The sequence below is a fragment of the Halyomorpha halys genome, unplaced genomic scaffold (assembly GCF_000696795.3).
Source record: "Halyomorpha halys isolate HHAL.00 unplaced genomic scaffold, Hhal_1.1 Scaffold58.1, whole genome shotgun sequence".
Taxonomy (NCBI): Eukaryota; Metazoa; Arthropoda; class Insecta; order Hemiptera; family Pentatomidae; genus Halyomorpha; species Halyomorpha halys.
Window position 1 is genome coordinate 265,817 of NW_027110919.1, and position 14,983 is coordinate 280,799.

General features: G+C 31.0%; 1 protein-coding gene across 2 annotated transcripts in view; it reads left to right on the forward strand.

Moving 5' to 3' along the window:
- Positions 1-14,983, forward strand: part of LOC106692513 (neuropeptide CCHamide-1) — a 110,690-nt gene that overhangs the window by 83,814 nt on the left and 11,893 nt on the right. For both annotated transcript variants that reach the window (XM_014438491.2, XM_014438492.3), the window contains one exon: positions 406-441. In XM_014438491.2, the coding sequence (XP_014293977.1) occupies positions 406-441 (36 nt within the window). The remainder of the gene's footprint in view (positions 1-405; positions 442-14,983) is intronic.

Consider the following 14,983-nt stretch of genomic DNA (forward strand, 5'->3'; position numbering starts at 1 on the left):
TATTATATATTATTGTATTTTGCATTTGAATGAAAAATAAAGAGGTTTCGAAAATAAAAAAAAAACAACATGCAACAACCAGAAAAAAAATATTTCACACATTTCCACCGATTAAGTACTAAATATATATTCAAATTTCTTATTTACCAAAGCAATAAGAAAAACCATAACCAATTTTGATATACTTTTCATATATGCATATTTTATATTTATGTCTTTGGATAATATAATTTTTTTTTTAGTATTATTTTAACTATAGTAATAATCTCTCATTTTATTAATTGGTAATTTTTCTTTATATTTGAAGTTAAAAATGTATTTAGTCCATTTTGTAATGTATTTGATGCTTTATTATTTATTTGTTTTATAAATTCTCTAAAACAATTTTTTTTTTACCTGTTTCAGGATCCTGCCTGAGTTACGGACATTCGTGTTGGGGTGGTTCGTATCCAATATTTCTTAATCTATATGTATATTTATAAAATGTAACGGTTACCTTAATAATAATAGTTATTTTTTATAAGATATGATTCGCCATACCAAAAAATGTGAAGGATGAAAAAGCATAGAAATATTCTTCCTCGACTTTATTTTATCAATATCCTACTTATATTGTGTTGTAATTTTTACACCGTACATTGCTGTGTGAAATGTAGTGGTCAACACAAGACGAGTGCACCAAATTTTAAATCAGGATTTATGAAACCCCTGTACCTAAAGAAGCAACCATACTGAGAAGACAACTATCTATAATGGTGGGGTGAGTGGTGTCCTTCGCAAATGTTCTTGGAGGAAGAGAAAACAATAAAGGGCCTGCCGCAACAACATATACCTAAGCAACCTCAATCCAAACCTCAAACATAAATCAATCTTCAGCAATCTTATCAACATATACATATACAGCAATCTTAAAACATCCCCACATCCCTCCTCCGTTAAATGCTACAGATCTTACCACTCTGCTGACATACTTCATCTACGAATTTAAATCCCTAGTTACTAACCTGACATAACGTCTTACAAATTTAGTATTTCACTTCATTCCTCCCTTGAATAATCCATAAATGACTCCTATTAAACCTATATCCACCGGTATAACTATATCACCTATATCTCTTTTGGAACGCGAATAGTGTTATAAATCACACCAAGCATACTTGACAAAAACGTCGACGTGGCTCTAATTATTGAAACTCGACTAACCATTGAACAGCCTTTCGAAACACCTTAATACTAATAATATTTAATAAGAAATTAATACTAATTAACACTTAGAGTACTAACCATCCTGACGGTCGAGCTCATGCCGGTACTACAAACATTGTACAATAGTCCCTTTCCCATCATCTACTCCTATTGCCTACTCACGATTTCCTATAAGCCATAGCCATAGTAAACAAGACTTTTTCCTTTGCCATCACAATTACAACAGTATATTGGCCTCCCGTCTCTAATTCCCAATTCAGCTTTCTCCTCAGTTCCTTAAAACATCATTTCATTTTAGGTAGAGACTTAAACGCCTAGGATCAGCATTGGAACTCCATAACCACGAATTCTAGCGGACGAACTATCTGTGCTCAATTCCCAATGTTTTATCCTTCTTAAAAAAACTTCGTGTTTGGGACTCATATCCTTCTTTCCCTTAACTCCAAGAGATCCTAACTATTCTGATATCCTTGATTCCTTTATCCTCAATGGTATATGTCCCCTCCAATTTTTCATCACACGCCTTGATGAACTATTCTCTGTATTCCTTTACTACCAAAGTTCAACAAGCTGCTTGGACTGCTTCCTCTTCCAATCACTCGCCAAGCACTCCTGCAACAACAATTATTTATCACATCATATAGACGTAATCCATATCACAAATTAACGCTAATTCTAGATACATCTCGTCTGAATCATCGTTCTGTAGTACACCTTCTGATTTTAAAAATACATTTGAGATGTTTCTAAAATGAAGTTTTATTTTATTTTTTTAATTGATATGAAGTTAGTTTAAGAGACAATATGTTTTAGCCTCATTCCATCTCCAAATTCTCAAACTTCCATTAAAAACTTTTCTCATTATTCTACTTCCCTAGCACAATCCAATCACCACCCCCTGGAAGCATCCTCGGATGTGAAAACATCTGTATTAAGTTTGTCACATTACCAGAGGCCCCTGAGAAAATTAGATTGACTAACCTTTAAGTATCGAAGCAGAAAATAGGTTAGGACGAGGGACCAGAATCAAATTAACCAGGCAGATCCTTCCTAGAGAAGTCCAACTTTTTTTTACACATCCTCGGGTGTCTTCGGACATTACGACCAATGAGATAAGAGATTTCAAAATAAGGTAACGCCCTAAAAGGAGTAGTGGGAGAAAAAGAGTAGGGTAACAAGGGCAGGAAAAGGAGGCACTGCAGGACCAGACGGGAACGAGAGAGGACCATACAGAAGAGAGGAAGCATACAGGATCTGAAGAGAAGGATCAGATGACAACCAGTCCATCCCACCTACATCTCCCACACCCCCCGATTTTGGTAAATAAATTCTAAGATAATATTCTATGGCAAAACAAACTATCTAAATCATTTCTCTAGGTCATTATAATATTCACCGATATTGTGATATTCATGTAATTGTCTCTAAACTGTCAAGTGTAAATATATACTTTGTTCTTTTCTATACTTTATGTATCTATGTATAATTTCTACCATTCCCTAATGTATCCTGGTATTAATATTTTATTAAGTAATGATATCCAATAACGGATTAACTGGTAAACACATACAAGCCTTTGGAGAGGATTCCAATTATAATAATAGTTTTTCAGGACTCAATTCATAATCAATTAATTAATTTATTTTTGGATAATCGCCTTCAGCGGTTACCCTGGCATCCCAAGTAAATCTGCTACTAGTACATAGCATCTGACTATGTATATAGTACAGACGACTATGTATTAGTAAGTTTTATTTTTATCAAAAAACAAATATTACATTATGATACAATTCATATCATACCAAAGAAAAAATTCTTTTTTCTTTCTTTTTTTTTATTAAGGTTTAGATTTTTGTATGATATATAATTGTCATTCTCTATCACAGGATAATAACTTAAATTCCAACTTATAGTTTTTCAATGGAACCTAAAAATTTCTAGTAGTTTCCGAAAGAAAATAAAAGTCTACGAGAACTCAAGCAATCAAGAAGCGGTTGATCGGGAAAAAAAAACCTGGGCTGTGAGAGAACAGGAAATAAACCACTTATTACTTCTGCTAACACACGTCACTTGCCGGTCTCAATTACCAGCATAAGAGCACAGAATTGTATCGTCTAGGAGCAATTGGATAATTGTGTTATAAGGAAACCTTATGGAGATAAATAAGCAACATTTGTTCAGGGATAAGGAAACGATAGGGAAAATATAGTTTGGTTTGTTGTGTTTTTTTCTATATGGCAATAATAATTCTATATGGCATTTTTCAATGCTATATCAAAAAAAATGGTAGAATCAATTCCAAAAAAATCAAAAGTAGGAAGAAAAAAAAAAATAAACATGTCAAAAATTGTTTTTCGCGTGTAGATCGGCAAAACATTTTTTTAGTAAAAAGTATAATGAAACCGTTTAAAATTTGGAAAATCGTTCAACAGCTTAGGCCATTTCTGTTATCCATATTTACAAACCCGACCATTTGATAAAGTGAAATTTACATAAATGATTTTGGTATTAATCATTTATTATATATTTGACGTAATGTGGTTCTCTCTACATACAAAACTTAATTTCCATGCGAACGCTCCAACGGCTGAAGAAAGGGAAAACATGATTTTTCCAATGCAATTTTGAGGTATAAAAGGTCACACAAATTTCATATTGAAAGGGTAGTAAAGACTATGCTCAAGAAAAAATTGCGAGGTTCAAAAATCGCTCTAAGACAATTTAGGGCCTTGCTGAAACCTCTTTGTTGAAAACATCTATTTCTACTTATTTTCGATTTTCTTCATCTTCATTCTCTTTCTCTTCAAACCATTATTAGCGTTAAGATAATCAACTCACCATTCTGTTCCAGCACCGCAGTCTCTCCCGATACCTACTCAGTTTTTCTGTTTTTTTTTTTTTTTTTATACAATACCAGATGGGTTGTTCTTATGTAGTTAATTTAACCGTTAGTTTTTTTCTGTTAAACTATTGGTCATGAGAGGGGGTGGTATAGTAATAATAACGATGATTTATAAAATAAAATATATGTATATAAATAAAACAATAGCTAAAAATAAGAATTCTTAAGAGGAGAGAAAAAAAGAAAAAGAAAAGTTAATAACAAAAATAATGAAATTCATAGATTTAATAAAATAAATAACTGACTTCTAATGGGGGGGGGGGGAGTTAACATGAGAAAAATACAAACCAGGCATCCACAGGGATTGTTAAAACTTTGTTAGTAATTTATTCTTTGCTGCTCACCAGACTTCACAGCCCCCCATCAGTGGTGGTCTGAGTATTGGTTTATAAATAAGAAAAGTTTTCTCTTGTTTTAATTTATATTTTCTATTTACGATAGGATATAACATTACTAACCTTGCGCAAGTTTGGTTTAATTTAGTGTTGATATGGTGACTCCAGATAAGGCGGCGATGGAAGTGAATTCCCTGGTTTCTTACTGCTTCACTGGCAGGATTCCATTCCACCTTTTCCTTTTTTTTAGGATTAGTTCCGATGGGCGTCTGATCATAATAACTTTCTAGGTACATTTTTCAATGTTGAGACTAATTGTCCATTTAGTAGAGTATTGTTCTAGATCATTAGATCATTAGAGTCCCTTGGTCTTATACCTAAAAGATTAGCTTCTATTATAATTTTTGGATTCTCCTACTTCATCCATTGGACAAGTAAGTCCAAGCCAGAAAGATTCGTCACGATTTCTTTGAAAATTTAATTATCTTGACATTTTTTTTGTAAGCAGTTACAATGACTAAAATTTTAGCTCTGAGAATATTTCCTGTTACAAATAGAAACTATTATTTTCGAACATTTAATAACAGCCTTGCTTGTCTGTCGGTACCTTTTTTTTTTTTGGCAAAGAGTTATAGATCGGACACTACTTAAAAAAAAAAAATAGCTTGTAAAACACTATTCGATACTTTTATTCCATAAGGTTCTACTGTTTTTTTTTCCTAAAAAATATACAGTTTGTTTATATCTTTCTTCCAGTTATCGCGTTGAGAAAATCATTGCAGGATTTATTTCAAAATATAAATTATCCCTCTTAGGCTATGTAGTTTGTTTTTTCAAGCCTAAGTCATTCATTATTAAATAATTTAATCCACATACTAATAGGCCAATAGCACAGGCTCATATCAATCTAAGTTTATTTGCCATATTTTTAATGGCCTCAATTTCATCCACAGATTTCAAAATATTATCTCAATCACCACACGAACTCTGTTCAAATAATATTGTAAACATGCATTATTATTCGCTTAGTTATATTTCAAAGGTGTTTTCAAAATTGAAAGTGTATTTGGATTTTATAACTAGCTCATTTGACATGTCTACTCTATTTTTGAAATTATTTTTGAAATTATTTTTTCTTCTAACGGAAAGGAGTTTCACGCATGCAATAGTCCCTACATTTTCCGGTCTTATTTTCACAATCCTAACCTTTTATGTTATAATATGTGGGGTTTTTTACTTTTCCATGTCTTGCTTACTTTTCAGCGGGATGATACTTCCTCTACAACACCGTAAGTGATCCTGTTTCCTTTGGCTCTCTGGAAAAGTGCACTATAAGAACAGATAGTACTTTGTGTTATTCGATTTAATATTATTAGGCAGCAATACGTTATAAGTCCGAGAAAAATCAACAATTTGATTTTTAATACTTTGAAAAGTAATAAAAAATTCAATGCGCCATTCTAGAGACATCGTTAAACCATTGCTTTTTAGACACCTATATATATTTTTTCACTTTAAAAAAATTGTTTTTAATGTTTATATAATGTTTATATATAAAACTTTTTATTTTTCTTTAATTGTTTAAGTTTTTTTTTTTTTTTTTATGAGGACTACGTAGAGCACAAGTTTGAGCGACGATTTATGTTATATCCAAACTTTAGAGTTTAAACTACAGTTTGTTATAGCTACTTTTAAATACCAGTAAATTATAAGTCTTGACTGGATAACATCTAGATCCTAAATCTTAGGTGAGAATTATTCAGGTTTCTATTAATGCCACCATAAAACGAAATCAGATCAAACTAGGTTGTCGTCGGATGGTTAGGCACCTTTGTCGTCCCAACTGCGCCTTAATATTTTCTCTTGAAGGACAAGGATGGCTTATTCAAGACTATGACGACCATCTCCTCTAGAGCCTGTTCCATATCGATTAGTTCTGTCAAAACCATTTTATTCTTCTTCGTTTTCTAGAAAGTTGTTAGACATCACTCAATGTCCGTCGTTACCATAGTTATATATTTAATCTGTCATCCAAGTGTTGAATAAGTGTTTTACACCCACTTCATCCACTTCCTTCTGAACTTTTTTGTAGAATAATCTTCTGTCTGCATTCTTTCAATGTGTGACTAATAGAGAATATATCATTTTTTATCGTTCAGCATTTTACAGCTCTATTTAAGACAATGGAAAAATAGAATGCAATATGCAAAAATATAGCCTGTTTATTTCATCATTAACTTCCAATTAAACAGTTTAGAAAGTGAACAATGTAAATACCTCATAACCCTCCTCCAAAGTACGGAAACGGATACCCACTTCATTAACGCTGTACTCGGATTGAACCGGTATGAATTCAGGTTGGAAATTCAATCTGGTATCACGTATACCCTCAGTGCCATATACTTACTTAACTAGTAAGCCATTCAGTGATCAGATTTAAGGTATTATTGAACTCGATGAGATTTGAAATACCATGGTTATTATTGAATGCATACACAATTTTCAAAACCAGCAACATCCCAGGAAATTAAATTTAAAAAGGGAAGAAACAGAAATAAATTTATTGAAAAGAAAGATCTTCATGAAGTTTATAATTAATATTGAGAAGAAGAAAATAGTTATTACATTGAGGAGAGATCGAAATATAAAATGAATTAAAATTTCATTACTGTGTATAAATATTTTAATTAGTAAAATACACTGTACAAAAATATAAATATGTAAATTAGGTAAGAAATAGGGGAAAGATGAAAAACGTGAAGTGAATACAAGTTCAAGCAGCAGAATCTACTTTCATCAAAATTTCCAGCAAACAAGCCGCATACATTACAACGCACGGATAGTCACGGAGGGGATGTTTACACCTTAGAAACAACACGTCATTATTTCTTTACTTTTTAAACTTGTCATACAATCGTACAGAAACAAAAATACGAAAGTAGGATTTGATCTATAATTAAGGCTATGTGAGTAAATCATGATGTATACCATAATTGCATTTCATTAAAAAAAAAGTTTTATATATTTATTGAAATTTACAACTTTACATTATAATATATTTAGTAAATTTGATCTCGGTTATAAAGGAGTGTAGAGAACCACCCATTGGTAGCACTTTTATGACGTTTCTACACTAGCAGGTCTCGTTGTCATCTTCTTTTTAGGCGCCTCGGAAATGGAAGAGAATACAAGTTTAGAAACTAGAGGGTTAGGGTGGTTTGAGAGTTAATAACGGAAGGAATAATATCTGGTTCGGGCTAGATCGGTTACATATGGAACATTAAGGTCTTTATGTTTTATTTTATTGGTGATAAAGTAAGTATTTTACGAAGGATTTAGGATTGTAAGGATTGGATGAGAGAGGAATTCGAAGGTTTAGTGGAGCCCCAAAGCTCAAGTCCAAATGTCCATATTGGCCTTATTACAGTCATGTAGATCAGTCTTTTGTAATGAATGTCTTTTCAGTATTGTGTGAGGATTTCAGGTTAGTCGTTTGTCCAGATGTAGTCCAAGGTCGCGGATCTGTTCGACAGGGGTAAGATCAACATTATGGATTCATTAAAATTAAAAACAGAATTACTTGAATGGAGCACTCGTAAGTTCCTACCCACTAACTGGAGCACAATCTACTGCCGCTAACCTTTACAATCGACCCAGAGAACTATTAAGGCGCTAGTCAAAATTCTTACTGCACTAATCTAATTTATTTTCTAATTCGTTCAAAAATGCATTTTTTGTTTTTAATTTCCCCTCTCCCATGCTGTCAAATTTCCTCATTGTCTAAGGAACGGTTTTTCAAGCGTTCTTGAAAATATTCCAGAATATTTTTTTAATATGGTAATAATAAAATGGTAACGAGCTCGCAGACAAAGCTGCCAGAGAGGCACTCACGGTCCATGGTCGAGGCACCACAGGTCCTAACCTTAGAACTCAGTAGACCTCGTAAACTAGAAATATCGGAAGGATGGCAGGTGATATGGTGTTACTACCAACAAGTAAATTAGAGGGAAAAAATATATTGTTAGACTATGGTCTATGTCCTACCGCAGCAGCCGCAGGGAGGAAGTTGCTCAAACCCGCTTGAGAATAGAGCACACTCTCATCTGATTAAAAACTGCCACCTCCATCTTGCCCATATTTCCACTCCATCTTTACGATTAAACATATTTTTGAAGGATGCCTTACTATCTGCCAACAATAAATAGAATAGCATTGACCCCAAATTGGTCTGAAGCTCTTAAAAATATTGGTGTTTAAATTTAACAAAAAAAAAATCCCATTAAATCACCTTAACTCATCGCCGTTAACGTACCGATTGCCCTACAGTGCACTTTCATAATATTGCTCTTACCCCTGTAGAACAGATCCGCTACCTTGGACTACATTTGAACAGACGACTAACTTGGAATCCTCATACAAGACTGAAATGACAAGAAACTGCACGTCGATTCCGATTATTACAGCATTTACTAGACAAGCTGTCTAAACTTCCAATTCATTACAAGAGAATGATCTACATGACAATAATAAGGCCTATCTAGACATACGGAGTTGAGCTTTTAGGCTCACTAAACCTTCGAATTCCTCTTGTATCCAATCCTTACAATCACCCTTCGTAAAATCCTCAATGATCCTTACTTTTTCACAAATAAAATCATTCATAAATATCTTAATATTCCTTATGTAACCAGATATCAATCTTTCCATTATAAATTCTCTAACACTCAAACCCATTAGTTTCTAACCTTACTTCCTCTTTCATTCCTGACAATCCTCCGAAGCGCCTAAAAAGAAGATGGTCTCGTGACCTTATATTGTAAAAATGTTTTTAGAGTGCTACCAATGCGTAGTTTCTATACATGCCTGTTTCATACCATTATGATATAACTTTAAATATACTTGTTGTATTTTGTGTACAGTCGTAATTTTCAATAAATAAATAAAAAATACATTAAAAGCACATCACCTCCTGTATGAATCTCTTTTTGCTCCTTTTTTTTCTTGAATAATTTTTTATTATCATTATGTATTATTTACTTTGGAATTCATGTACTTGTGTATTTGTGTGCGTAGCTTTTTAACAAAGCATAGATGTTGATAACCAAAAGGTTTTATGCATTTAAATAAGACTTAAAAAACATTGAGAGGATTAATATAAACTTACAGTAAGATGGTAAATAAAAGTACTATATGAGATTTCTTTTTTATAGATAAACTTAACAGCAGACCTCATTGTATTTACAAACCAATTTCTTTAACGCCATTGATACTGGCTTTTAGCTACCCTCAGAGGCAAAATACAATTTCAGTAAACCTGGCTCATTTATCTCCATAGAATATTATTGATGGAACGAGGTTTATAACACAGGCTCCATATCCCAGGACTAAAAGCCTTCCTTAAAAGCAGATAAAGGGAAGGATGCTTCAGGGCAAGCGCAGTAGTGTAAGAGGTACTGGACAACTTATTAAAGGCTCTGACTGCCTTGTGAAAATGATGAAGTCTCTTAATAAGTGAGGAGCATAAACCTGTGTGCTTGGTCAATATTGGCTAAGCATCATCCCTTTAATCCTTGTCTCCGGGAAGACATACCTTCCTCTTCCCAGAGTTCTTCGAGGTACCTGCTACCAAAGTACAGGCTGAGAAAATAGTTGTAATAAAATAAACCTTGATCTGTATAAAAGGCGAGATCTTCAATCATACAACCTCCAATAATATTTAATTTTCTTTTTTTATTTATCACCAAATACAACTTTCAATTTTAAATCAATATATTTTCTCTACATTTTCAAGGTAAATGTTTCTGGGCAATTCTCATCTTCAGGGCAACAACACTTCAATTAAAAAAATTACAGTGTTTTAAATACATTAATACATAAATATAAAAATCCTGTACTGTGTGAACATCACATAACTTTTATTTACCAACTTACTTTTAGATGAACTTAGTCCTAGCCCGTCAAAGAACAGAATATATTTCTATATTATTCAATGTGTTAGTACGTTCCTGCACTAGTTCTTCAATTGAGCATTCAAATAATTTCTCGTTACAGTATTTTTAAATTTTTCCTTGTAAAAGTAGAAATAAAATTTAAAAATATAACAGTTTTTCTAAAATTTGCATTTATTCAATGCTAAATTGTTATAGAGTCAATATTGAAAATACTAAGATGATTTTATGGAATTACATATGTTAAGTGAAATTGAAAAACTAACTATTCGATAACTATAGTGACATATGGTCGTGAGGTTGGGGAGTAGGTCCCAGAGCGCCCAGTTCGGAACGTTTGCGGGATCGATTCCCACCAGGGGCAGTTAACATTTATTTCTCGGTGGTTCCGAGAAATGAATCTAGACACTCCCACCTTGGTTAGTACCCGGCAGAAACTTCAAAGTAGCCGCCAGTGTTGGCAAGGTCTTATTTCTGGAAATGTTTTTCCAACCGGAATAAAATATTTTTTCTTCTGATTTCCTTGATTTAATTATTAAATCATCTCATTATTTATATTTATACCTTTATATTGTTGATAAAATGTGAGGTGGTTAATTATTTCAAATATACAAAATGAAAGATTCTTTAGAGCAAGATTTCTTAGAAATTAGTTATTTAAATCTGGCCGAACTATTCCAATGAAGATTTTAAGTCCTGTCTGATATTAAAATCTGTAATGTGGTATTAATGGTCATTTAATTTTGTATGTATTTACTGAGTTTAATAAAAATCGTTAGAGCCCTATTTGAGAAAATACTAAAAAAGTGTAAAATCGTGTATATAAAGTGACAGTGCAGTTTGGTCCAAGGTATACACTTATTCTGAATTTGTAATTCCAGTTTAGTCTTATACACATATACATATATATACATATATATATATACAAACACAGATACACACATACTCACAAACCATTTAGCAAGATTTAGCTTGGGACAAAAGGAGACCTCAAATCATCTATTTCCGTCCAAAACTCGAATTCGTAATTTTTTATAATCACAATACTTCCCTTTACTATATTCCATTTATATATATATACCAATTACGGATCCATGTTCCTGATATTATTGTCATTTAAGATTAATAAATATATCATACATAAAGATCTTAATGTTCCCTATGTAACCGATCTAGCCCGAACCAGATATCACTCCTTCCATTATTAACTCCTTAAGCACTCAAACCCCCTAGTTTCTAACCTTGCATCCTCTTCCATTCCTGACAATCCTCCGAGGCGCCTGAAAAGAAGATGGCCACGAGACCAGCTAATGTAAAATGTTATTTTACAAATTGCTCTTGTGGTTGTTCAGGAAAGTGTGAGATACCTGGTTTTGCCCTTATAGTCTTCTATTACATTGGTGTTTTTGAAATTTGACAGAAGTATATATTAATGTTTTTTTTTGTTTTTTTTAATAACTTTGTTGAAATTTACAACTGTATATTACATAGTACATTTCTATTGTATTTGTATTTGTTACAAATGTATTATGTAATATATTATTAGAAGTATATATTACTGTTTTTTTTGTTTTTTTAATAACTTTATTGAAATTTACAACTATATATTACATAATACATTTGTAACAAATACAATACAAATAATTGTAACAAATACAAATACAATACATAATACATTTGTATTTGTTACAATTATTTGTATTGTATTTGTATTTGTTACAAATGTATTATGTAATATATAGTTGTAAATTTTAATAAAGTTATAAAAAAAACAAAAAAAAAACATTAATATATACTTCTAATAATATATTACATAATACATTTGTAATAAATACAAATACAATACAAATGTACAGTCAAATTTCGAAAACACCAATGTAATAGAAGACTATAAGGGCAAAACCAGGTATCTCACACTTTCTTGAACAACCACAAGAGCAAATTTTCAGTGTAATAATTAATTTATGTATTATTGATATTAATTTTCGTAAGTTCTGAAGGAATTAATCAAGTGGAAACACTGCGAGTATTACTTTTAAAAAAGACATTAAAGATTTTCGGAATTATTGAATTATATTTTTGCTAATTCTATTTTTCAAATTTAACTTTATAAAATATATTTTATTTCTTTAAATAAAAATGGATGCATTTGTTGCTTTAATGGCCATTTGGTACTATGGAAAACGTTGGTGTAAATAATTTTGTATTAATATATTAGCTACCTAAACTATAAAAACAGATTTGATAGTTTCGTTTTATTACTTTATATGTACAAGGAAAATTTAATTTTTTTTATGCAAAAAAAAAAACTGTTTTAATAATGTAATCCTTCATTTACATATTATTTCCAAGACTTGATGCCACTGGTGACAGCTTTACTCCAAGTAATCGCTGACAGATGAAATGAGATGTCTTTGGCTTCCTTCCCTGATATTAAACCAGTCGGAACCTATAACCAGCCAGTTTTGAATTTAACTTGAAGAATATATACGCTTCGTCTCTTGGGTACTACTCAACACGCCCTTCTTCCTTGTTCGAAAACCTTTTTAATAATATTAAGCAGTTCGTAGTTTTTAGAAAGTAATTAGAACTCATTTAATATATTCTGTTTCAGAAACGAATTGATTTAACTAAATTCATTCCACCCTCATCCTCAAAAAGCCTTTGATAAACAGAATCTAAATTCAAGAAAACTAGCTTATGGGCTGTAAAAACAGATGTGGGTATGAAATCCCGTTTATTTTTACTTTAAGGACATGGATTATATCATGTCAAGAGGAATAAGTCACACAGGATTGCTATTTTTGGATCTTTTGATATATCTATATACATATTTTTCAAAGTAGACATAACCAAATGGCGCGGACATGGACAAAAGCTCAGCCGAAATAGAAATGATGAAAAGACCCATTACACAACAAAGTCGAAGAAGCATAGAAATTCTTTGTGGCAAACAGACAATAGGAGGGTCAGAAAGCATCTGTTCATTTATTTTTGCTCATTATCAGTACTGTTAAATATTTACTTATAATAATAATGTTTTTAATTTTTTTTTTCAAGATGTAATATAGAGTTAAGGTTTTTGAGATGAAATCCATAAGAACAAAAACAATGAATACAAATCAGAACTAAAGTTAAATCTGCTGTTATTTTAGACTAAATAATCACGAGATTCATATATACATATATAAAGAGCTATGTTTATTTTCAACACTAGGATTATTTCAAAATATAGAATGCAAACTGCATCTGACTACAGTTTTTATTATTTCATAAATAATAGATATAATGGAAAATAACATTGTAGGTTAATATTAATTATATTAATGTTATCTTTACTAAATATTAATCAAATTAGTAAATTTATATCATGTGAATATTTTTAATTTGAAAGTTCAGCTTTATTGCTAATCCATTCCAGGAATATTTGTAATATAGGAGAAAACATAATTTATTTATATTGATAAATATAATTTCTTATATAACAAAAAATATCGTAAAATATAATTGATAAAATATATACATTAGATTCTAAAATATAAAATCTCCATAAATGTAATAAAATACTTTGTGATAAAATATTGTCGGTATTTCAATTGAAGTTCACTGTTTGTTTTGATGACATCTTCGTGATAATTCTTCACAATCATTTTGAGCTTTACAACTTCACTTGAATTATTTTTAAATTATGTTTGATCATCATCTCTAATTCAATTTAATTAACCACTTCATTATTTATTGATATTGTTAAAATTAAAATATTTGACTTTTAGTAATTTTTATAAATTGTAAAAATACTTGCACTATTTTTTTTTTTTAATAAAACAACTTTTTCTGGTCAGACTTATATACGTCATACTTGTGTGAGTACTAAGTTATTAATGTTTTTAATAAATATTTAACATTTTGTTATTTATTCTTTTTAAAAATTGGTCATTTTTATATAAATGAAACATTTTTTTTTTTTATCCAGGCTGGAAAATGAGAACAGATGAAAAGAAACTCACCCCTCTCCACACATTTGACTGGTCTGACAGACAGTTGATAAATGTTTGTTGTTGGCATGTTTGTTTTCTTTTTACCATGAATTTGTCGCAAAACATTTTGGATGAACAGAGGAATTAATAAATTTATATTTGAAAAACTTCACATAAGGTTAATGTTGTTACTTAATCTACTTTTAGAAGTACAAGGAGGAATGAAGCATTACTTTCAACTTTGATGAGGATGATACAGATCGATAATCGATCTTTCCCGATTGGATTACGTCTTCATTATATTTTGTTAAACTGTTGTATTCTTGGCAGGAAAAAAAAATTATATTTGTTATTCCCATCTCGAGACACCCTAGAATAAAGATTTTCCTAACAAGAAAAATAAAAATGTTTTGTTCTTAATTTTCATCATCTCTGGTCTTAATTTTTTTTTAACATTATCCATTTGTCACAAAAATAGTGATTAGATTCAGAAAAATGTAAGTCAGATTCGAAACCTTTAAATAAGAATTTTCTTATAAAATAAAAGTTTGGAAATTTCGCGGGCTTGATTTTTAGATTTTTTTTTTTACTGCCGATCTCCAGCATTCATGTAAT